At 57.1% G+C, this 24,735-nt stretch overlaps 1 protein-coding gene across 1 annotated transcript; it reads right to left on the bottom strand.

Moving 5' to 3' along the window:
- Positions 1–1,499: 1,499 nt before the first annotated feature.
- On the bottom strand, positions 1,500–24,673 carry POLR2A (RNA polymerase II subunit A). Its single transcript, XM_082707999.1, has 29 exons — positions 23,802–24,673; positions 15,958–16,090; positions 15,681–15,817; positions 15,415–15,588; positions 15,044–15,325; positions 14,656–14,817; positions 14,340–14,560; positions 14,050–14,182; positions 13,507–13,631; positions 13,188–13,398; positions 11,850–12,059; positions 11,595–11,763; positions 11,316–11,410; positions 10,978–11,181; positions 10,639–10,861; positions 10,086–10,269; positions 9,517–9,688; positions 9,323–9,428; positions 9,024–9,229; positions 6,185–6,409; positions 5,795–6,041; positions 5,494–5,594; positions 4,715–4,819; positions 4,446–4,628; positions 3,999–4,202; positions 3,668–3,854; positions 3,447–3,560; positions 3,154–3,303; positions 1,500–3,055 (listed from the first exon to the last, which is right to left on the bottom strand). The coding sequence occupies exons 1-29, from the start codon at positions 23,892–23,894 to the stop codon at positions 1,899–1,901; spliced, it is 5,913 nt and encodes a 1,970-aa protein (XP_082564125.1). The 5' UTR covers positions 23,895–24,673; the 3' UTR covers positions 1,500–1,898.
- Between the last annotated feature and the right edge of the window lie 62 nt (positions 24,674–24,735).

Below are 24,735 nucleotides of genomic sequence, written 5' to 3'. Positions count from 1 at the left end.
TCGGGATCAATGCCCTGAGAGGAGCCCAGAAAGCTCCCTCACTCCTCTGCCTTCTGCCAACTTGGGAGAAGATGGCCATCTGTGAACCAAGAAGCCAGCAGCCTTGACCTTGGATCCCCCAGCCTCCAGAGTGGTGAGAAATACTGGCCGTTTGTAAGGCAGTCCATGGTATCCTCACAGCCCAAACTCAAGCAATCCCATTCCCCTTCAACAATTTCTAACTTTCTATCACTCTGCGATCGAGCAGGATATGCCTGGAATTCCGTTCACCATGGTGGTGCTCATGCTCCTCGGTGGTGGGATTTGGGAAGACTTGATGTTTCTTTCTTTCTTGGTGCTTGGATCTTTTATAACAAATATATATTCTTCTTATAAGAATAAGTCATTTCTTTTTTTTTTTTTTTAAAGATTTTATTTATTTGACAGACAGAGATCACAAGTACGCAGAGAGGCAGGCAGAGAGAGAGAGAGGGAAGCAGGCTTCCTGCGGAGCAGAGAGCCAGATGCGGGGCTTGATCCCAGGACCCTGAGATCATGACCCGAGCCGAAGGCAGCAGCCCAAACCACTGAGCCACCCAGGCGCCCCAAGAATAAGTCATTTCTTTAGAAACAATTTAAGATTGGGGTTAAATACGGCAAAATGGCATCTATAACCTGTACCCTCAGTGATCAAATTAGATTTTGGGCTTAACGTTCTATACTGTTCTCTGAAATATTCTGATTAAAAAAAAAAAATTGATTTAAAATATCCAAAGGCTGGGTGGCTCAGTGGGTTAAAGCCTCTTCCTTCGGCTCAGGTTGTGATGCCAGGGTCCTGGGATTGAGCCCTGCATCAAGCTCTCTGCTCAGCAGGGAGCCTGCTTTCCTTCCCGTCTCTCTACCTGCCTCTCTGCATATTTATGATCTTTGTCTGTCAGATAAATAAAATCTTAAAAAATATATATATATCCAAAGCAAAGCAGAAATATCTAGCAGGGAATGGAGGAAGCTGATACACGCATTAACAGGAAACTAATGGAAGAAAATATGGAGTGGCCAAAAGTAACAAATTATCTCTGAATCCTTTCACAGCCACTTTCAAAGCTATTACAGGACCCAGAACCTTCTCATTGTTGCTTTGAGGCCCAAACAAAAAGTGGTTAAAAGGGACTTGAGAAACGGGCAGGATAAATACCGGAAGAAAATGTGCCTCCTGGTGGTGGTGTGGAGGATGGGGACACTTCCGCTTCTACAGCACATGGACCTTTCTGGACTTTTCCAAATCACGATAATCAAAGGTTAAAAAGCTGTTACGTCCAGCAGTGCCTTAACGGAGGGCAAGGGCCACCCCCTGGGGGACCATAACGCTGGCAGAAAGCAGCACGTGGCCCGTGGCAGGTGCTCGTTCAGAGAGTGAAGAGCCGTCAGCTTGGGCTGCCCGCCTCTCGGTGGCAGGGAGTGGCCCGGGCAGGCGGCGGCCCAGGTGTGCTGCCCACAATGACGCACTCCATGTGACACACTTTTGGCCAAAATTAGTAAACTTTATTTAAACTTCAAAAAATAAAATAACAGACAAAAGGCAGCTTTAGCTTTGTTCTTCCCGAGGATCAGCTAGAACGACCCACAGCAGGAACTACCCCTAAGAAGTTAACATCCCCTCTCCCCCCAATCAAGCCACAGGCAAGGAGGGAGCCTCGATGTGGGGACAGGCCTGGGGTGGTGGGGCAGGAAGGAGACCACCAGAGCCAGGAGTGGGTTCTGAGTCAGCACAGTTGGAGAACAAGACAAGAAGCCCCAGCGGAAATGGGACCAGAACATCAACGAAGAACTTTGTCACAGGCGCTATGTACAAGGGAAGCAGGCCAGGGGCCTGCGACCCACGAGGGCACCGCTCGGGCTGCCCTGCGCCCCGCACACCCTCAGTTCTCCTCATCACTGTCGTCCGGGCTGATGGCCGGACTGGTGAGGCTGTAGGTGGGGCTGGTGGGCGAGTAGCCCGGGGAAGTGGGTGAGTAGGTAGAGCCTTTGGGGGAGGTAGGTGAGTAGGTGGGGCTGGTGGGTGAGTACTTGGGGGAGGTGGGCGAGTAGGTAGGGCTGGTGGGCGAGTACTTGGGGGAGGTCGGGGTATAGACCGGAGAGGTTGGCGAGTAAGTAGGAGATGTTGGGGAGTACTTTGGGGTGGTGGGCGAGTAGGTAGGGCTAGTGGGTGAGTACTTGGGGGAGGTGGGCGAATACTTCGGGCTGGTAGGGGAGTACTTGGGAGAGGTCGGGGTGTACTCTGGGGAGCTGGGGCTGTACGAGGGGCTGGTGGGGGTATACTTCGGCGAGGTCGGGCTGTAGCTGGGGGAGCTGGGGCTGTAGCTGGGGGAGCTCGGGGTATAGGTCGGAGACTGTGGTGTGTATCGTGGGCTTGACGGGGAATAGCTTGGCGAGGTTGGGGAGTAGCTGGGTGAAGTTGGAGAGTAACTTGGAGAGGTTGGGCTGTAGTTAGGGCTCGTGGGCGTGTAGTTGGGACTAGTCGGGGAGTAGCTTGGTGACGTCGGACTGTAGCTAGGAGACGTCGGGGTGTAATTGGGACTGGTTGGAGAATAGTTAGGGCTGGTTGGTGAGTAGCTTGGGGATGTTGGCGAGTAGCTTGGGGACGTGGGAGAGTAGCTTGGGGACGTGGGAGAGTAGCTTGGGGACGTGGGAGAGTAGCTAGGAGAGGTGGGGGAATAGCTGGGAGAGGTTGGGGAGTAGCTGGGAGAGGTTGGGGAGTAGCTGGGAGAGGTCGGAGAGTAGCTCGGAGAAGTGGGAGAGTAGCTTGGGGAAGTTGGAGAATAGCTGGGAGAGGTTGGGGAGTAGCTGGGCGAAGTCGGGGAGTAGCTGGGCGAAGTCGGGGAGTAGCTGGGCGAGGTCGGGGAGTAGCTAGGTGACGTGGGGCTGTAGTTGGGACTGGTTGGAGAGTAGGATGGAGAGGTGGGGGAGTAGGAAGGTGAGGTAGGGGAGTAAGAGGGACTCTGAGGTGTATAGCCTCCAGGGGAGCGAGGCTCATAGGCGGGTGATGTCGGGGAGTAGCTGGGAGACATAGCACCACCTGTGGGGGAAAAAGCCAAGAGTTCAGCGATGGAAAGTTACCCTGAAGGAAGGATTGGGGAGGAAGGAACTTGGCCCCAACCGACAGGGACAGCTCACCTGGCGAGGGGATGTACGGGCTGGAGGGGCCGGGCGAGCCTGGGGAGCCCGGCGTGGGAGACCAGGCAGGCGAGTAGCCAGGGCTGAAGCCGCTGGCGTCGGAGGCGGCGCTGGGGGAGAAGCCGGCTGCCCCCGGGGTCATTCCACTCCCTGCCAAGCACAACAGGAGTTCAAACCAGAGTTGGAGCTCAGCAGTGTGCCCAGAGCTCCCTGGTAAGGCACCACCTCACCCCCACAGCCTACCCGCCTGACGACCCGGACAGGGGCCCTTCTTTGCGGACTGGGTCACTCACCGACACTGGGGGACCAGGCACCATAGGCCGGGGTTGCACCCTGGTTCCAGGGCGTCATGGCTGGAGAAATCCCTCCCATGGGGCTGGGCGCTGAGCCGAAGAACATGCCAGTGGCTGTGGAGAAGCAGGGGAACTCCTGAGCACCACGCCCAGAGACCAGCCTTCTCACTCCCACCCCTGCCCCCTGGCCAGGTCTGGGCAGCGGGGGTCCAGCTACTCACGTCCGGCGGCGCCCAAGCCGGGGATGTTGGTGGGGATCTCCATGCCGTACTTGCACTTCTCGGCATCGAGCAGGAGGTCGAAGCATCCGGTGCCAGCTGGGGCGAGCTGGCCCAGCATGATGTTCTCCGACACCCCCTTCATGGGGTCGCTTTCTCCATGTGCAGCGGCCTCCATCAGCACGTCCACCTGCACGACCAGCCGACGGGGGGCCCGTGAGACAGCTCCACACCCCGTGCTCCGAGGGGCTGCTGCCCAGGTCACTCTGGTGCACCCCGTCTTCCCACAGTGCTCCCCGCCCCCTCTCCATCTACCCCCCTGCTCCGTCGTTACCGTTTCCTCAAAGGAGCATTTCATGAGAGGCCCGGTATCCTGGCGGTTGACCCCATGTCGGGTGATGGCCATCAGGTGGCCTCGACAGGTCATGGTGTCACACAGCAGAGCCAAGTGGCGGTAATTGACGTAGGAACCGTCAAAGGAGATGACGTGGTACAGCTCCCGCTCCAGAGCTTTCCGCACGGCTTCAATGCCCAGCACCTGGCCGGCAGTGGGGGTCAGAGTGATGGGACAAGACCGAGGAGCTCTGCTCTCCCCCAGCTCCTCCTGCCACCCGGACCCGCAGAGGGACAATCACGGGTCGCAGCTGTCCACACTCAACCCTGGGCTCAGATTTGGACAAACGTGAGCAAGTGAACGCCCAGAGAGAAGGCGGGGGCTGCTTCCTGTTGGACACGCAGGATCCCAGGAAGAGAGCGGGGCAGTGGCACGCTGGGGGCTCACCGTGAAGATCTCCACGATGTCGTTGGACGTGGTGCGCACGGGGTCCACGTCCTTCTCGCTCAGCACCCTCATCAGGCTCACGCCGTCCGTCTCCAGGATCCACTCCTGCAGGGCCTTGAACTCCCCGTCCTCTGTGATGATGATCTTCTTCTTATTGTCTGTCTGCGGCAGGTGCATGTACACCTGCAGGGGAGAGTGTGAGCGGCGGGGTGAAGGGGTGGCAAAGAGGGGGCGGTGGGGGGGGCGCTGGCAGGGAGGGGTGCGCTGACCTTGCTGATCTGCTCGATGCCCTGCAGGGTCATGTCAGTCAGCATGTTGGACTCGATGCAGCGCAGGAAAACGTCGTCATCCATCTTGTCTACCACTTCCTCCTCCTGCAGCGAGAGCGAGGCCCAGGGCCTGGAACCCTCCACCCTCCTCCTCTCTCCCCACCCTCACCCCAGACCACAGCCGCCCTGGGGAGGCCTGAGAGCCACGTCAGGCCCGACTCTGCCCTCCGTGGTCCCCCTGATGTTACTTTTTAGCCGATTTTCGCGATCCTGAGAGAGACCCAGGGAAGGCTCCCACAACCCGCCTTCCCGACAGGCTTTCAGAAGCTCGCACACTCCAAGGGTCCCGAGGGCGCCTGCGGCCCCTCCCAGCTCGCAGTGACCACCACCTGGGCAGCAAAGGGCTCCCGTGGGCAGCCGGCCTCTCCTGTCGGATCTCTGGATCTACTCTCCCACAGTTCAGCGTGTGTTCGTGCCCAGGACTGAAGACACCGCTCTGGTGCACTCTCCGGGCCCGCGGCACCTGCTATCACCTGCCTTCCGCAAGATGCGCTAGCCCTGCTCTCCGCCCTCACGGGGGAGCCTCACAGGGGGACAGGCCCCTGCTTCAACGCCACCTGTCAGGGCCACACAGCTGCTACCTCAACTTTCAAATGATTTTGCTGCTACAAGTTTTGGAAATCCCAGCCAGCCTCCACGCCGCTTTCATGCCTCTGGTCGCCAGAGAGGCCGCCCGGCACCGTCCCCCCCCCCCCCCCCCCCCCCCCCGTTCTCCTCACCTCTTGCATCTTGTTCTCGTCGCTATTCATGATCCGGATGCGCAACACCAGCTTCTCCGCGTTGTCGTCGTTAAAGATGCAGTTCAAGTCATCGCCGAAACCTGGTGCAGAGGAGGGACCGTGAGAAGGACGGTGGCCGGGGGACTCTCCCCGATGGCGCTCTCCCACCTTCCCCTGCCCCTCCCAGAACCCTCTAGAAGAAAGGGTAACATGGAGCAGGCCCATGGAAGGCGGAGAGTGGGGGGCTCACTGGGGACCAGCAGGCGGTGCCGGGACAGATGCGGAGCCCGAGTAGTCTTACCCGCATTGATCTTCTCGGCAATCTGCTCCATGGTCAGCTTCCGGTCGGTCATGTGCTTCCGGTCCAGCTCCACCCGCAAAAGCCAGGGGGAGATGCGGGCCACGTCAAAGTCAGGCATCTCGTAGTAGACATTCACCCATTCCTGATCCTCTGCCACCACCGTGCTCTGGGGGTTGGGGTCGTAGTAGATGGCTGTGTTGGCGGTCACCTTCCTCAGTGTCGTATGCTCCAGACGGCACAGAATGTCCTGGGAACAAGAGGGATTGGGGACATAAGACATGTAGGGGGCTCTGAAGGCTTCTGCAAGCCCTTCCTGCAGAGAGAAGGCATTCAAGGGCGAGAGCACTCCCCCTCCTGCTCCCACCAGAAGCCGAGCTACCCAGTCCCTACCTTGGCCCTCTCAGCGTCTCGAGCGGACTGGCCCAGCAGGAAGACAGTGAGCGAAGGCGTCTTCGGCTTCTTGGAGATGTTGATGAGCTCCTTGAGACGGGGCACACCCAGGGTCACGTTCTTGGCAGACACACCGGCATAGTGAAAGGTGTTCAAGGTCATCTGGGTGGCAGGTTCTCCAAGGGACTGTGCGGCCAGGGCACCCACCATCTCCCCAGGATGGGCCTATGGAAGAAGAAAAGCCGGCATCACAGAAAGTGAGCACTTTCCTTCCGGCGAGGGACGACAAGCTGCAGTCAGCACAGTGACATGGGTGCTGGGACAGGACAGGAACCTGACACAGCGAGTCGGATTCGCATGCCCCTTCCTCCTCACCTTCCGCGCCACACGCCTGGGGGGCGGCCCTGGGCCACCTGAGACCCTAACTTCTAGAGTGTGCTCAAGTCACGGGCTGCACACCAGGTCACATCAGTGCTCCAAGTGGGGGACTCCCCAAAGTTTCTGTTCACTGAGGTCACGACCACACGCCATCAGCCACCTTCCCGCGAGAGTCCTAGTGCACATGGCCTCCGCGCACACGGCAACCAGAGGCTCATCGCTGTCTTCCGGCTCCGCACCTCGCTGCTCCGATCACAGGACGCTCCTCTGTACGGTGCTGGCAGTCCTGCTTACCCATCCACGGACAGATGTTCTGGCTGTTTCCACAGCGTGGCTGTTATGAGCGAACCACGATCGTCTGTGTGCTGCGTTTTTGTGCACATGCTGTCCAGTCTTGGGTATGTTCCTAGGAGTGGATCTGCTGGTTCAAACAGTACCCGTGTCCACTCTTCAGAGGATCAGCGGCCCGTGACCCCCAGCGGCCCCACAGTGGCTGCACCGCCCGCAGCAGCGGCCCAGGAAAATTCTCACGGCTCCATGGCTTCACCCAGAGCCTCTTTCCATCCTAATTTGAGGGGCACGATGTGGTGGCTCACTGGGCTGCAGCTGCGTTTCCTGGGAGACTCATGACACTGACCAATTCTTCTCATGCATTTACTTCCCACCTTCTTTGTGGGAAGGTGTCTATCCAAGGCTTAAGCTCTCTTTGTTGCTGCTGACTCACAGCAGTCCTTTGTGTATTCCTCATGCAAGATGATGGCAAAGCTTACCCTGCTGTTCTGGATCATCTTCTCACTCTCTTGCTGGTGTTCTCTGAAGCACAGGATTTTCATGTGGCCAAAGCCCAATCTGTCTTGTTTGGTGCTCTTTAGCCAGATGCTTTCGGTGTCTAACCAAAGACTCCGCTGTCTAATCGAAGATCATGAAAATTTACTCCACGTTTTCTTCTAGAACTTTTTATAGCTTGAGCTCTTACACGTAGATCTTCAACGTATTTTGAAGCAATTTTTCTACACAGCGCGAGGTAAGGATCCAACTTCAGCATTTTGCCCGTGTATGCCTAGCTGTCCCAGCACTACTACTTTTTAAAGTTTATTTATTTGAGAAAGAAATGGAGCATGCATGGGGGAGGGCAAGGCAAGAGAATCCCAAGCAGAGCCCCCCCATCCCCCGAGCTGAGTGTAGAGCCCAACATGGGGCTTGATCTCATAGCCCCTGAGACCATGACCTGAGCTGAAACCAAGAATTGGATTAATGGACTGAAGAACCCAGTGAGGTCCCCAATATCATTTGTTGAAAAGACTTATTTTCTCCCGTGCAAAGACTTGGCACCCTCGGCAAAAATGTAACAACTGTAGGGGCCCCTGGGTGGCTCAGTCGTTGAGCGTTTGCTTTCAGCTCAGGTCATGATGCCAGGGTTCTGGGATCGAGCCTCGCATTGGGCTCCCTGCTCAGTGGGAAGCCTGCTTCTCCCTCTCCCACTCCCCCTGCTTGTGTTCCCTCTCTTGCTGTCTTTATCTGTCAAATAAATAAATAAAATCTTAAAAAAAAAAACAACAACTGTAAATGTGATAGTTTAACTCGCAAGCTGTCAACTTGAGTTCCGTGCATCTGTCTCTACATCCTCATGTGAGCACCGCGCGTTTCTGAGATGTGCAGCTCTATGGGGATATATGAAATCGGGAAAGTGGGAGTCCTCCAATCTTGTTGTTTTCCCAAACTGTCTGGCTACTCTGAATCCTCTGCAATTCCCTATAAATTTTAGGATCAGCTTATACATCTCTGCAAAAAAGGCAGCTGGGCTCTGACAGAGACAGTGCTGGGTCTGTAGATCACTTTGGGGATTATGGCCATTTAGCAGCACAAATCTTGTAATCCTCAAACACCCGATGTCCTTCTGCTCACTTAAGCCTTCCTTCTTTCAATCACGTTCTATAGTGTTTCCTGATGTGTTTTAATTATTTCATTTATAAAACTGGATTACCGTGCATGTATTCAGAGCCAAGCCTGTAAGACATTTCTATCTTCCCACTGCCCTGTAAAAACCTCCCTTAGAGACAGCGATGGTCTCTCCCAATATGTCTGAATCTCTTTCCTGCTCACTCCCCCAGTCCCTTACCTCCACCTACACCGGAATTCTGCACACACCAGGCACTTTCAGAAAAGAAAGAACAACCCTCCCATTTCCCATCCCAGCCACATGGCTTCTTTCCGGTAGGACTGCCCATCCTGGAGTCGTCACCCATCTGTCCAAGGCCCAGTGTCTGTGTCTGCGTCATGGAAACAGCCCGCCAGGGAAGGGGCACAAAGCCCCCCAAGTGGGACTTGGCAAAGCACAGACCCTCAGTGACCAAGAGCCACCCCCAGGCGCTGGTGGGCGAAGGCAGGCTGCGCTCAGAGCCCAGCTGAGTGCACAGGTCAGAGGAGAGGAAAGCGAGGCTGGGCTGAGACCACCACTTACAATGGCTTGGTTGAACTTGGACTCAATCTCCCCGAGCAGCCAGTCGAAGGCCTCCCCGCTGAGCCGGAACTCCTCAGCCATGCGGCGGGAGCAGAGTGTGGAGCGCAGGTGGATGTTGAAGAGGAGCGTGGCGTTCTCCTGTGCTTGCCGGCTCAGGGGGTCGTCCCCGTTCACGATCACCAGCTTCTTGCTCAACTCCTTGACTCCTGGGGGCCAACGGAGGTCAAAAGAGGGTAGACCACAGCCTGGCTCACTCTGGTCCTGCAGCCTGGCCCAGGGTTCCCCAGGCTGCTACTCACCCTCTACGACCTTGATGGGGTGCAGGTCGGATGGCAGACGGGGGTTTATGTGGAAGATTTTCTGAGCGTTCCAGATCATGCGCAGCAGGTTACAGGGCAGCACTACCTGAAGAGGGGCGGCAGGGGGTGTCACGAGCAGGGCACAGCCACACAAGGCCAGCAGCGCCCCGGCCCCGCCTACCCGTCTCACGCACCTTGCTGTCGCCGGTGGGGAAGATGACCCTGAGCACCTCCCGGTCCTCCCGCATGCGCTCGAACTCCCGCTCCAGCTCGTTCTGGATGTGGGCGTTGCTCAGCACGTCCTTCACCAGGTCCTCCTGCAGGGTGCGCCGCAGCGCCCTCTCATTCGTGTAGTCAAAGCGGAATCTGCGGGCAGCAGGAGGGGTCAGGAGCAGGCGAGCCCAGGCCCAATCCCTGCAAGGAGCACTGAGAGGCTCTGAGCTGCACGTCCTGAACGGGGATCCACGGCAAAGTGTCCGGGGCAGAGAAATCCAAGGTCTAGGCCCCAGGGCTGCCAGCAGGACCCAAGCTGGGGCCAGGCCACCTGAGCTTGCTAGGACACCATTGGGCACTAGGATGCCACTGGGCACAGGTCAGCCCCCACCATGTACTTGCCATCACCAGGAGGGACAAAGGGTCCTAAGAGGGCAGGTGGCCGCAAGGCACATGCTGGGCCAGCAGCATCTCTGCGTGAAGGGAGGGGTGTCCTAGGAGGCCAGCTGAGAGCCCCATGGCCAGGACCCACCCACCACAGCCTCCTCACTTCTTCTCGAAAGCCTTGTGCGACGGCTTCAGGGTGGCCAGGTTCTGGAACTCGACGCTCTCGCCAGCCAGGCCGTCCTCACCGTAGCGCAGCTGCACCACCTGGTTGATGGAGTTGCGCACGGTGGCATCATACTTCACCATCACCGACTCCATGGACTTGATGAGCCGCCGCTGGATGTACCCTGCGCGGGGGGAGGGATATGAGCGCGTGTGCAGAGGGTGCCAACGCCTCCACCCACTGACCCTCACGAGACAGCATCCCCCTGGCACCCCCGGCCCCTCCATGAACGCTGCGCCCACCACCTGCTGGAGGCAGGGCCTAGAGGGGGCCCCCGGGAACCAGCCACCAGGGGATAAGTCGTGAGAGACCTTGGGCCCTGTCCCTGCACCAGGGAGTGCTGCGGGGGGGCTGTGCGTGTCCCGCGGGCCGCCTTCCTGGCTCCTGACTTCCATCTGCTACTCTTTCCTTGAGAGACAAAATCCCCAGCCCAGGAACTCCCCCACGCCCACTCCAGGGATCCCCTGGCAGTAGCCGGGCCAGAAGGCCTCACCAGTCTCAGCAGTCTTGACGGCCGTGTCGATGAGCCCCTCGCGACCCCCCATGGCATGGAAGAAGAACTCGGTGGGCGTAAGGCCGGCCAGGTAAGAGTTCTCCACGAAGCCGCGGCTCTCGGGCCCGTAGTCGTCCTTGATGAAGTGAGGCAAGGTCCTGTGCTTGAACCCAAACGGGATCCGTTTCCCTTCCACGTTCTGCTGTCCGACAACGGCAATGACCTGGGGAAAGACAGGGGATGCCCCTGACTCCCTCTGCTTGAAGAGCCCACATTCCTAGCACGCCGACCCGTCACACCTCCTCCACGGCCCGCATTGGGAAGGCCAAGGCTCCCCACCTGGGAGATGTTGATCTTGGAACCTTTGGCCCCAGACACGACCATAGACTTGAAGTTGTTGTACTCAGACAGGGACTTCTGGGCAGAGGAGCCGGTCTTGTCTCGGGCGTCGTTGAGAATGCGGTTCACCTGGTTCTCGAAGGTCTGCCGCAGGGTGTTCCCTGGGGTGGGCTCCAGCTCGTTGTTATGAGCTTTCTCGATGACCTGGGTGCGAGGGAGGTGGCAGGGCTCGGCGTCCGCTCTGCTCCCCCTCCCCGCATACCTACCCGGCTGTCGCCGACGTCCCCTTCACGTGTCGGAGTGACTGTCACTGGGTCTCGGCCGGCCTTCCTACTCACCTCTATCACATCTTGCTTGGCCTTCTTAATAGTGTTTTGGATGTCCTGGTAGGTCTTGGAGTCGGCAATGGAGTCCCCAATGCCAATGGTGTGACCTAGGAATATGGAGCGGCATCACCAATACCCTCCTTACACTCCCCCCCAAAACCTGGAATGGAATCACAGCCAAGACCCTTGGCGGCGGGACCCCAAATCCAAGCAGGAAAGCGAAGGACAGAAGAACGGGAAGAAGAGGGAGTCTGGACTCCAGGAGCGGGCTCACTGGAGCTCTTCGCTCACCCTCGATCAGCAGCCAGTTGTTGATGACGGTCTGAATGTTGGAGTAGAAAAGGCGAGTGACGTCATGGCCCATCTCCAGGTAAGAGATGTGCACCAGAGAGCCGGCCGACGTGCCCAGAGACTTCTTACACAGGATGCCCATAATCAGCTCCCCGTTCTCCACCACCACCTGCTCACAAAGCACCTCACTTGAGACCCCCGCGGTGGTGCCCCTGTCCAAATCCTGCCCCCACCCAGGCAAAGGTCGGATCCTACCTTGGTGTCCCCGGGAGAGATGTGCTTGTAAGGACCGCTGTCCTCGTCGTCTGGATGGGTACTGTGGGTGCGGATACAGTTGATGTGGCCGGGGATGATGAGGGAGAAGATCTGTTTGCCCGTCCACAAGGGCCGTGGCTTCAGGATGGCTGGCTGCGGCACCTTCCCGTCCCACGTGGACAGAAACATCAGCAGGTTCATCACCTCCCCCTGCACCAGGACAAGCAACGGCAGCTTTCAGCCCTGGGGCCGCGCTGGGGAAGGTAGTGAACCCATGGGTGAGAGCAGACTGGGGAGGCAGACGCCAGGGAGAGGGTTTCCCAAACTTTTCATGACATATTAATTATGACCATGAGACTCTGCGTCCCTCTTCTCTTGAACAATAAACATAAACTACTTCTAATAATTATGAAACAACCGGGATGCCTGGGGGGCTCAGTGGGTGAAGCCTCTGCCTTTGGCTCAGGTCACGATCTCAGGGTCCTGAGATTGAGCCCAACACCAGGCTCCCTGCTCAGCAGGGAGCCTGCTTCCCTGACTCTGTCTGCTTCTCTGCCTACTTGTGATCTCTGTTAAATAAATAAATAAAATCTTAAAGAGAGAGAGAAAAAATCAAACAAAAAAGAAAGAAATAGGGCGCCTGGGTGGCTCAGTGGATTAAGCCGCTGCCTTTGGCTCAGGTCATGATCTCAGGGTCCTGGGATCGAGCCCTGCATCGGGCTCTCCACTCAGCGGGGAGCCTGCTTCCTCCTCTCTCTCTGCCTGCCTCTCTGCCTACTTGTGATCTCTATCTATCAAATAAATAAATAAAATCTTAAAAAAATAAAAATAAAAAACAAAACTATAATTAGATCATGTGTTTCCCTTCCCCTTTGCTTTCTAACAGTACCTGAAATTACATATCTTAAAAAATTAAATGGGGGGGGGGCGCCTGGGTGGCTCAGTGGGTTAAAGCCGCTGCCTTCAGCTCAGGTCATGATCTCAGGGTCCTGGGATCGAGTCCCGCATCGGGCTCTCTGCTCAGCAGGGAGCCTGCTTCCTCCTTTCTCTCTACCCGCCTCTCTGCCTACTTGTGATCTGTGTCTGTCAAATAAATAAATAAAATATTAAAAAAAAAATTAAATGGGGAAAAAACAAAATAAAAAGCTGAATTGGGCATTAAAACCATAAACCGTTTCTGGCCCCTGACCGTCCTAACTACCTCCCCTCCCCTGCCGGGCACAGAGGTTGGTGTGGGGCAGGTCAACGCACACGTCCCAGCTCTTCCTCCCCAATGTCCCCTCACCACCCCGGTCACAGCGCCCATCCGAGCCGGGCCCCCTCCACAGGAGCACGCACCCGTTCCAGAAAGACGTCTCTCTTGGTGAATTTGCGCACGGCCGTGAGCGTGTCCTGCACGATGCCCATGACCGGCCGATTGCTCTGGGGGGTGACGATCATGCGTGGCACCATGGCCAGCTCCTGGATCTCCGCCCGCGTCTCCAGGGACTGGGGCAGGTGCAAGTTCATCTCGTCCCCGTCGAAGTCAGCGTTGTAAGGAGTCGTCACACTGCAGTGACCGAGAGAAGCAGGCTCGGAACTGCCGCAGGGAAATGTCAGGCAGCTGCTCAGCCCCAGCCGCTCGGCCCCACCCGTCGCCCACGGCCAGGGGACGGACCTCAGATTTAAGCGGAAAGTAGACCAGGGGAGGATGCGGACCCGATGCCCCATCATGGACATTTTGTGCAAAGTCGGCTGGCGGTTGAAGATGACGATGTCTCCGTCGCACATGTGCCGCTCCACCTAGGGAGGCAAGCGGAGGCTCAGAGGAGGGGGCTTGCTACAAGCAAGAGGCCGTGGGCCAGAAATGCTCTGCAGCTGGAAAGAGAAGATGGAAGGGCGCAATTTCATGTGGAACACACAGTGACGAGCCCTCTGGGCCGGACGCCACTGAACAAAGGACAGCATTGCCCAGCCTCAAGGATCTCTGGTGCCGGGGCAGTGGTGGTGGTGGCGGATACCCAGACACTCTGCACTCGGAGCCTTCTGCTCCGCGCCTCCCTGGCCCGGCCATATACACCCAGGGCACCACACTCGGGCCAGCGCACTCCCCGCCCTAGCCACCGCAGATTGCTGAGGACAGCAGGGGTCTTTTAGAGATACCCCAGGCCTGAACCATAAGGAACAGGACAGCCTCAGAGGCCCCCGCTCTGCCACGTGCCTTGTAGCCGGTCTGCAAGTGAAGGTCACTGGGCTTCGGGTGGAAACGCAGGTCGATACGGTCGCCATTGTCCCGAATAATGTACTTGGCCCCCGGATACTGGCTGTTCCCCCTGCGTACCAGCTCCTGGAGTCTACAGAGAGCAGAGGTGCGCTGAGCACAGAGCTCTCCGAAGCCCTGTTGCCGCCCGCACCCCAGTGAAAGCGCTCTCTGCTCCGGGCTCCCAGCTCCCCACATGTGTCCCCCTGGCCACGCCCCTCTGCCCCATCCCAGCTGGAGGCCAAGCCCACCTGTCGATGTTGAAGGGCGTGACAATCTCTGCGAAGGTCATGTTGGCAGCGATAGAGCGAGGCACGCCCACCTGGTCGATGGAGAGGTTGGGGTCGGGGGTGATGACGGTGCGCGCTGAGAAGTCCACGCGCTTGCCCATGAGGTTCCCTCGGACTCGGCCTTCCTTGCCCTTCAGCCGCTGCTTCAAGGACTTGAGGGGGCGCCCCGACTTCTGCATGGCCTGTGAGGAGATGGGGTGGGCGCACCGCGCGGTCAGCCCGGACACCCCCATGCCGCCTCCCACTCGGGTGCAGGGTGGGCGGTGCGGGGACTCACGCGGGGCAGGCCAGGCAGCTCGTTGTCCACCATGGTGGCCACGTGGAACTGCAGGAGCTTCACGTCCTCGGCGATGACGTGCGCTGCCGCGCCATTCTGCTCGTTGCGCCGCAGCTGGTTGTTGATCTTCACGATGTCCGCCAGCTTGTGCGTCAGGTCGTCCTGTGGCCAGAGGTCTGCACGGTCACCGACCCGCACAAGGAAGCACCGCCATGACCTCCAGCCACACCATGGGCCTCATGCCAATGCACAGGGCCATCAGGTGGCTCGGTCACCTGGGCCCCCGCATTCCACCCCAGGGCTCTTGCCCGTGCCTGCCCCCAACCCAGGGCCTCCCGCCACTGGGGCCGGCCACCCCACGGAGAGGCGCAGTCCGGGAGCCGCTGACCTGGTTGCGGGCAGAACCCTGCATCACCACGGCGGGCCGCACGGACAGCGGGGGCACAGGCAGCACGGTGACGATCATCCACTCGGGCCGCGCATAACGGGGCTCCATGCCCAGCACGAAGCACTCCTCATCCGAGATGCGCTTGAAGATCTCATGCACTCGCTCAGGACTCAGCAGGATCTTCTTCTCCTGGGAGTCCTCGTTGACGTGCTTCCACTCCGCGTACAGCTCCAGGCCCGAGCGCCGGATCCGGGGCTGGTACCGCCCGCAGCCACCATGGCCCTGTCAGGGACAGAGGGGCCGTGAGCGCCGAGACCTCACTGGCCCTCCACCAGCCTGCCCCCCGCCCTGGTGATCCCACCGGCCGCTACCTTCTCTTTGGTCAGATCCTCGTCGCCCTCCGGCTGCTCCACCCCGAACTTGTTGTCCATCTCCTCACCACCCTCGCAGATATTCTTGCCCTTGCACAGGTCATACACGTGCGTCAGCCGCTTCTTGGGCTGCCCCTTGGACTTGGCCAGGATGTCCTTGATCTTTGGGTTGTTCTGGGGACAGAGCAGAGGAGGGTCGGCCGGGCTGTGCCTCGGTCCCCTCACGGAGCTACCCCTCCTCCAGGCCAGGGCCCAACTCCACTCACGGAGTCCACGAGCAGCTTGGAACAGAAGAAGCAGACGCAGCGCAACACTTTCATCGTCTTCACCAGGAAGCCCACGTGGAATACGGGCTTGGCCAGCTCGATGTGGCCGAAGTGGCCAGGACACTCCGTCATGTTTCCTGCGGGGACACACACCTCAGACCCTCATCCTGGCTGGCACCTCAGAGGTCCCCAAGGGTCCCCACCCCTGGGCCTGGTGGCCAAGGACCCAAGCTTCCCGCTGTCCCATGGGGACCCCCCGCCAGCCCCCAGCACTCACCCGCACAGGTCTGGCAGCGGCCGGTCCGCTCGATCACCCCCTGCCTCGGGTCCATCAGCCCCCCAAGCTTGGGGCGGCCTCCCTCTGTGGTCTCGGGGTATTTGATACCGCCCTCTGTCACAGACATTCGTTTCTACAGAAAAAAAAAAAAAAAAAAATCCCAACAAAAAACAGTGACAACTAAATAGGATTCCTGGTTTCCAGCCTTCGCATACAAAGGCCTCAAAGAAGGAGGCTCTGGGGGTTCCAGCGCCAAGTATTGGGGGTCCTGGTCTCTGTCCGGGTGGGCGAGGGTGCTAAGGACTTGTGTGCAGCCAACCCTGGCCTCCATATAAGCTGCCAATCTCCCTGCCTCAAACCCCACACACCCCTCTGGTTCAATGCCAGATCACTGACATCCATAGGATTTACCCCCCAAAAGAAGTAAGTTGTTTCAAGGAGGAGTTTAAAAAAAAAAAAAAAAAAAAAAAACCAATGCCTTGTTTCTTCCCCAAAGCTGAAATCAAGCCCTGAATCCGGTCCCTGGCAGGGGACAGTGCTGCAGCCTGCCAAGACACGACTGGCCCTTAGCTTCAGCTCCTGAAGCCCGCCACTGCTCGTCCCTGTCCTCATCACCTCCTTCCCGAGGCCCCAGCAGCCCGACCCCATCCTTGCTCAGCTGGAGATCCTGGGATGAGATGGGGGAGGCAGGTGCTGGAGCAGAAGGGTGCCCCGGGGCATCTGACTTGAGGGACCCCTTGGGGGAGGGAGGCTGGGACTGGAGCAGGTGACAGAGGGGCTCAGAAGCAGGTCTGGCCAAGAGGTGGGCTGAGGAAGCCTTAGTTCTCTCACACTGAAAGCCAAGGACTTTGACATTAGCTGGGTCTGACCTACTAAACTTCCAAAGAGACAAATTTAAACTTAAGAAAAGCTTCGACCTGCGTGTCCCCCTCGTGCCGGGCCAACCGCCCTCTGCGCAGCTTGTTTCTCTACACTGATCGGCTCACCTTCTGGGAATGAGGTCCTGTCGCTCACACAGGAGGAGGCTGAGGCTGCGTCACCTGACTTGTCCAAGGCCTCCACCTCCGGGGGCCAGGACTCAAACCCAATCCTGTCCGCCCAATACACAACCGTCCTGCTACTCCGAGCTGCGGCGCCGACACGATGCTTGCCTCCCTGGGACTCGCCTTCTGGGGAGCAGCGCAGCACTAGGGGACTCGTCTGGTCTGCACAGCTAACTGGTAAAACACGCATCACTGTCCGCATCTCACAGATGACGACACCAGAGGTTGAAGGACAGGCAGCTAGAAAGCGGCAGAGCCAGGATCGCTGTGCATTGTTTCCACGGCATCATGGGGGTGGGGGTGAGTGGGTGGGGGGCGGCAAAGGGAAGGGAGCCCCTGCTGGCCCACAGTAGTGATCCATGCCCCCCGCCACCGCCAGCGCCGCAGCCCTGAAAGCAGGCCCAACAGACTGAGGAGCGGCCCCCTGCCCCGCACACCGTCCCACTCAGAGCTCGTCTGCCTAAGACACAGGGACCGCCTGCATGGGAGACCCTGCCGCCCTTCCAACTTCATCTCCTTCCCCGGCTCCTCTGCTTCCCACTGTCCCTCAAATTCCGCTCTGCCCCCAGGTTTCAGCTCATTCACACCCTCGAGGCAGCGGGCCTGCCATCCCCAGTGCTCCCTCTACCCCGGTGACGCCCGGATCTCCACCTCCCCTTTCTCCTAAACTCCAGATTCATATATCAAACTATTTACTGAATCAAGGGGCGCCTGGGGGGCTCAGTCAGTTGAGCGTCTGCCTTCAGCTCAGGTCATCATCTGCAGGTCCTGGGATGGAGCCCCGCGACGGGCTCCCTCCTCAGCAGGGGCTCTTGCTTCTCCCTCTCCAGCACTTGCACTCCCTCCTCGCTCTCCCAGGCTCTAACAGACAGACTGGTTACCTGGGCGTGGGCTGGAGCTGGAGGCCTCTGGTCCGCCTCCCGGCTCTGTCACCCGGGACCAAGTAATGTCTTGGACCTGCTTAAGCCCAGGACGAGGCAGGCGCTCAGGAAAACACCCACCCTGATCTGATCTTGCCCCAGCACCTGGCACGGCTGTCTGCACCTCCCACCAGCCTCGGAGCCTCCAGCCACTGCCTCAGGCTGGGCCTACCTGTGGGTTGGCATCAGGGGCTCCCCAGGCGGCCAGCCTGCCTCTCTCCACCCACCCCCACAGCTGGGGCGCCTTCTACACGGAAATCCAGTCTTCACACCCTCCTGCGATCAGCAGGACAGCAGGACAGAAATGAGCGCCTCTGCACTTCTCTAACCCCCCACCGCTGCTTCCCTGGAGAGTACCAGCATCTCCCAGCGGCCAGCATCTCTCTGTCCTCCTGGGTCTCACGGCTCCTGGTGACTGTCTGTTACACTGATCTCAACTGCCAGGGCCCCCGGCTGCTGGAAGTGCCTTCAGAGAGCCTGGAGAAAAGACGGACTGCTGTGCCCACCAAGCCACCCACCTGCTAAGGACTCTTCTGCTTCCAAGCATCAAGATGGGGCCAGGAGCTGTCTTGGAAGGTTCTGGACTCTCTCCCTACCACAAGGTAACTAACTGTCACTTTGGATTATATACAAACCACGTTAGCCCCCAACCCTTCTTCTCGCTACCTATGTGAGAGGGGTCAGGCACCCGGTGTTGTCTGACAAGGGTTATTTAGCGTTCTGAGGGGTGGCTGCTCCCAGGAGCTGCCCAAGGCCGCAGGACAGATGCCTGCCGCAGATCCCCAGCAAATATTCTTTCTCTTAAGGGGCACCTGGCTGGCTCAGGGGTGGAGCATGTGACTTGACTTTGGAGTCCTGAGTCCAAGCCCCACGGTGGACATAGAGATTACTGAAGAATAAAATCTTAAGAGCACCCGGCGTGGCTCAGATAAGGGTCTGCCTCTGGTGCAGGGCACAATCCAGGGTCCTGGGATGGAGTCCGTCCCACCCCACATGCCAGCAGGGCTCTGGGCCCCAACATCCGTTCCTATTTACTCATCTGACTCTCCCACTGGACTGCAACCCTCGAGGGCAAGGATCAGGTTTCCTTTGCTTTCTGTCAGCACCTAGCACGGCGCCAGTAAACACTTGTACAGTGTGCAGGAAATCCCACCCTTAATCCCTTTTTATTTTTTTAAGATTTTATTTATTTATTTGACAGACAGAGAGGCAGGCAGAGAGAGAGAGGGGGAAGCAGGCTCCCTGCTGAGCAGAGAGCCCGATACGTGGCTCAATCCCAGGACCCTGGGATCATGACCTGAGACGAAGGCAGAGGCTTTAAACCACTGAGCCACCCAGGCGCCCCCCCCTTTTTAAAGATTTATTTATCTGTTTGAGAAAGAGAGAGAGAGATGGTGCAGGCAGGGGGAGCAGCAGGCAGAGGTTGAAGCAGGCTCCCTTCTGAACAAGAAGCCCAATGAGGGACTTAATCCCACAACCCTAGGAACATGACCTGAGCTGAAGGCAGTCGCTTAAGTGACTGAGACCCCCAGGCACCCTCACCCCGGGATTATAAATAACTTGAAGACAAGAATAAGCTTCTGGTCCACCAACATAGGGCACATCTAGAAGGGTATAGTATGTTCTAAATTCTTCTTGGAATAAACTGGGGCATAAATAAATAATCTGGTGCTATTCACAGGAGACAATTGCTGTAACGAACAGGAGCCAACTTGTTCCAGCGTGGCTGGCTCCCTGCTCTGCTGACTTCCTAGCAGCTCTGCAGAGAGCCTGAGCGCAGGACCCTCCAGGGCTACCTCCACCTCAGGACTCCGCAACATCCAAACCACATAACGGCAGAGGCCACAGCTCTGTCTCACAGTGAATTCCAAGAGCCCTCAGGACTTGACATACACCTTCCCCATGACTTCTAGAACGCACGACTCTTAAACACCACCTGTTCCACAAGAGGCCCCTTACCAACCCTCCTACGCCCAGCGGAGCGATCTACTCTTCCCTCAGACACAGGAGCACTGTCCCAGCTGCGAACACCACAGGGAGAAATTAAAGCCCCCCTACCCTGCGCCCCCACCAGAGGCGGCCTCTGTTTTGTGAACAGTCAGCCATGGGGTTTGTAAAATGCAGACACGTTCTCACTCTTCCAAGAACACGGCCTCACTCTGCATCCTGGTAACTTCCTTCTCAGATACCTGAACTTTGGTTCACAGTGCCCTTGGGGGCTCAAGTGCGTCAGCAACTTTCCCAGCACTCCCAGGGTCCAGGCCCAGATGACTTAACAAATACCTATGTCCCCTACCACTTTGTAGCCATCTACAAAAACACCTGTAAATAGAGATTTCAATGTTAAAGAAATATTGCTTTTATTTCCCAAATAACCACAATGACACTCTGACACCTGTCGGGCCGGGTACAACCTGGCAGATCTTGGAATCCGAGGGGACAGCACCACCCTGATTTTTTTGGCCTGAATTTGGGAACTGCTAAAGACCCAGCTTCCCCGCGATAATGACGTCACCGAAAGGGGTTTGGCGCCACCTAATGTCGAAAGGAGACTATCAGGAACTCCCAGTTCCCAGGACGGCGGACTGTAGCTCACCTTGTACTTCTCTTGAAAACTTACAATCTCTCACTGAGCCTGCTGCAGGAGCACAGCACGGTCTGGGAACAGGGGACTTAGCCTGTTGGGAAGATCTGTTCTAGTCTAAGAGCACACCCCGAGGTAACTCCACAGAACTCCTATCGGTAAATATGGAGACAATTTATAATTTCAAGCAGTATCATATCCAAACAATGTTGTAATGAAAACCCTTCTACACATTTCTTTGTGTCCTTTCCAATTACTTCCTTCACTCACTAATTTAACTCATTCTCATTACACCATGATTATGTACCAGGCACACTTTGAAATCCTGAAATTACAAAGGCGAGCACGGGGTCCCTCGTGAAATTTATATTCTCCTGAGAGAGCAAGAAACAGAAAAACAGATCCTCTCAGACAATGCCAAAACACACAGTAAAATAAAGTCAAGACTGGCGTCAGAGGTCTCCCCATGGGCTCGGGCAGAAGAGCACGCAACTTTTTTTTTTTTTTTTTTTTTTTTTAAGATTTTTAATTTATTTGACAGAGAGAGCGAGAGAGGGAACACAAGCAGGGGGAGTGGGAGAGGGAGAAGCAGATTTCCTGCTGAGCAGGAGCCTGATGCAGGACGGATCCCAGGACCCTGGGACCATGACCTGAGCTGAAGACAGAGGCTTAACGATGGAGCTACCCAGGCGCCAGAAGCATGCAACTCTTGATTCTGGGGTTGTAAATTGGAACCCAACACGGTGTAGAGATTACTTAAAATTAAGACCAGGAGTTACAGGATGCAGGGGGAATGCTATTTAAACAGGGTGCTCAGGACAGTCGTGCTAACGACAGGACAGAAAGGAGTAAGCCTGGGTAGGTCTGGGCAATGCTGTGCTAAGCAGCAGGAACAGGGAGTAATAAAGCCCTTGAGGCAGAACTGAACTCGCGGTGTTGGAAGAACAGGCAGGTCCTTGTAAAGACCCAAAGAGGAGTCTGGTTGGTAATGGGCTGGAGAGGCAGGCGGGGCCAGATTAGCCAGGACCTCACTACAGCTCCGAGTAAGCAGTGTGGATCCTCTCAGAGTATTCCGTGCGGGGGAGACACGATAAAAAAAGAGCTCTCTAGCAGCTCTGAGAACAGCGGAAGGAACAGTGAAGGGGTAGGGCTACTGCAGAGCTCATGGGAAAGAGGATGGTGGGCTGGGACAAGGTGGTCCAGATGGAGATGGTCATAAATGGCCAGATTCCAGGCAGGTTTGAAAGGCAAAGCTGACAGACTGACAGACGGACCAAGGGGAAGTTGTGAGGAGAAGTAGCAAAGATAAAGATGCCTTTCAAGTGTCTGGCCTGAGTTAGCAGGGAAATGGTATGGCCACTGTGTGCTTGCTAAACCAGGCAAGACCCGGGGAAGGGCATGCTTGAGAAGAGAAATTCAAAGCTTTTTCTTTAAGGACAAAATTTTAGAAGTGGTAATGCTAGACCAAAGAACAAACATCAAACGATGGACAGAACTGTCAGACTGTCCCCTAAAAAGGCTGTTAACAGTTTATCCTGCTACCAACCATATGTAAGCATGCCTACTTCCCAATACTGGCCAGCAGAGAAAAGATCAGATAAAGGAAAAAACTTTAATTTGCATGTCTTTATTAGTATCTTTTTATTGGCCATTTGTAACTTCTGGGAGCTGCTGATTTGTATCCTTTATTTGTTTGTGTAGGTGTGTGCTTTTCCTACTGATTTGTAAGTGGTCCCTGTGTATCAAGAAACCAAACCTTGACTACCACAGTGCAAATATCGTTTCCCAAACTGTCTCTTAGGTGTCCATGGTGCCCCTGAAAAAGACAAGTGGCTCTTATTTTTACACAGTGAAACATGCCCTGTTCTTCCTTGTATACAAAATGCTGGGGCTTCTGACTGGCTTGGTCGGAGAGGCATGTGACTCCTGATCTCTGCGTTGTGAGTTTGGGCCCTTGTTATGGTGCAGAGATTACTTAAAATCTTAAAAGAAAAAACGCTTCGCTCAGTGCCTGGCCACATGACAGGCACTCAAAATTTACCGCTAATTCACTCATTCATTACCACGAAGGGGTTCTGCCCCTGGAATCAGCCCCCACAAGCCTTCTCTACTGCGCTGGAGCTCTGCAGTTTTGCTTTTTGGAGTTAAAGCTTAACTGCATCTGGAATTTATGGTTTGGTATGATGTGAGCTCAGGAGGCTCTAACTCCTGACTAACTCTCAAGCAGCTATGCCTTGTCCTCCAGCAAAAAGGTCTCCATCCACAAACGCGGCCATTCTCCCCAGACACCTGGCTCCCGCCAGCTCACTCCACAAAGGAGTCCAGTCACCAGCAGCTCTTCCCCAAAACCCCCTCCTCCCTGATCTCTCCCACCCTCCTCCTTAGCCCTCCCCCACAATCAGCTTTTCAGAGGGCAACCAAAGCACTACTAGTTTTGTTTTGAATGTAAACTTGAGGTCACTCTCTGGCTTACAATTCTCCAAAGGCTTCCTCTTCAAAATGAAATTAAACTCAGGTTCCTTACTATGACTTACAACATCCCACCAGGCATGCCCACCCTCATGTCTCTCCAGCCCGTTTTACTAACTCTCCTCACCCTTCTAAACCCCAGTCCCACTGGCACTTCTTCCCGCCCCTGGGACACACCAAGTTCATGGCTCCCCCGGGCCCTTTGCACCTGCTGTCTCCTCCGTCTGACAAGCTGTCGGTCTGGGATCTGTGGCCCAGAGAACTGGCTGCCTCCTCTTCATCCAGGAAGCACCACCTCCCCAGAGGGGGCTTCCCGCACCCTGACATCACCCGGCCCACAGAAGCCTCACTCCTCGGCAACTCCCCTTCCCTCCATCCAAAGCACTAGACAAGAACTCAGCTGTCTGGTTTGCTCCTTTATTTGTATGTTGACTGTTGGCCGCCCCCTCCCACGGACACTGCCAGTGGAAGGCAGGGTCCTCCTGCGTCTCCTCCGGCTTCACGACCTCAGTATCTGTCGCATCTATCACACAGCGGGCGTCCAGTGAATAGTGTGGAAGGGGGCGGGGGAACAAAGATGTGGGGTCCAGCTTCGCATCCGAACTTGCTCAGCGCCCCGCCACCCCAGCCCCGGGATGATCAACCGTCGTTCGGCGTCGGGGACCCGATCTGCCCCCCGCCAGCGGCGGCGTCCCGGCCCCCATCCCGGACCCAGCGCCGAGCTCGCTCACACCCTCGCGACACTCGGCTCTGGCGGCCCGTCCCCCTGGCGGCCACCGTCGGGCCCCGCCCGCGCCGCGGCAGGGAGTAGAGGGCACCACCGCTTACCAGTTCATCCGGACTGAGGACTCCGAATTGCACTCGCTTGATGGTGCGCAGCGGGCATGCGCTGTCCCCGGAGGGGGGGCCGCCCCCGTGCATCGCGGAGGCCGGCGCGCTGCGCAGGCGCAAACCTCTCTACAAAAACCCTGCGCCGCCTCCGCCTAGGTGCTCAGACCCCGTCGGGGCGGCCGCCGGGAAGGACCTCCCCGAGTTGGGAGGAAAAAGCCGGAGGAGGGAGAGGTGGGGGAGGGAAGGAGGCGGGGAAGTGAAAAAGGAGCGAAAGGAGCTCTCCTCCCCCTTTCCGGAGATTTTTCGTCTCCCAAAAAGGAAAAAAAGAAAGGGGGGGAAGGAAAAGGTTTCGGGGGGGAGGAAGGAGAAAAAGGGTAACGAATAAATAAGTAACCGGGCTCCTGAACGGCAGAGGTTACGGCAGTTTGTCTCTCCCCCTTCCGGGAGCCGCCTTCTTCTCCAACCGTCCCGGCCGCGCTCTCGGCGCTTCTGAGGAGCGAACTGGCCGAATGACGCCCTTTATAGACTCGCCCCTACATCCCCGCCCCTTCCTTTCCCGCCCTCCCTTGCGCTACGGGGTCGACTGCGCTGGCCTGCACGGAGCGCGCGCCCGAGTCGTTGGTCGGCCCTCCCCGGCTCCCTGGTTGGGCGACCTTTAGAAGGGACGCGGGCGAGGGGAACGTGTTTTACCCCGCCGCCTGCCCGTTCTGCTCCCTCCCGCCCTGAGATTTAAGTTTAAAGAACCGAGGTGGAATACAGGCCGCTTTTATTCTAGGTTGGACCGTGCTTTCGTCCTCAGCAAAAGTCTCCCATGAATATTTACCCCCCTTCCCTCCGCTGGAAAATGGTCTGTTCTGCGAATCGGTAATGAAGGAGGCGGGGCCGGTCGGATCCTCCCAAGAGGGTTCCGGGAGGGGGAGGGTGTGGAGCG

Source organism: Mustela nivalis, assembly GCF_964662115.1.
Source record: "Mustela nivalis genome assembly, chromosome: 17".
Classification (NCBI taxonomy): domain Eukaryota; kingdom Metazoa; phylum Chordata; class Mammalia; order Carnivora; family Mustelidae; genus Mustela; species Mustela nivalis.
This window is presented reverse-complemented; position numbering and strand designations above follow the sequence as displayed.

What these genes read in the sequence shown, in the direction of transcription:
- POLR2A (XM_082707999.1), bottom strand. Translation starts at nt 23,894, where the DNA reads ATGCACGGGGGCGGCCCCCCCTCCGGGGACAGCGCATGCCCGCTGCGC. An exon ending in CCAAGCTGCTCGTGGACTCC is followed by an intron (nt 15,589 to 15,680) that starts GTGAGTGGAGTT and finishes CTCTGTCCCCAG; the next exon opens with AACAACCCAAAGATCAAGGA. An exon ending in TGCCGAGAAGATCAATGCGG is followed by an intron (nt 5,595 to 5,794) that starts GTAAGACTACTC and finishes CCTCTGCACCAG; the next exon opens with GTTTCGGCGATGACTTGAAC.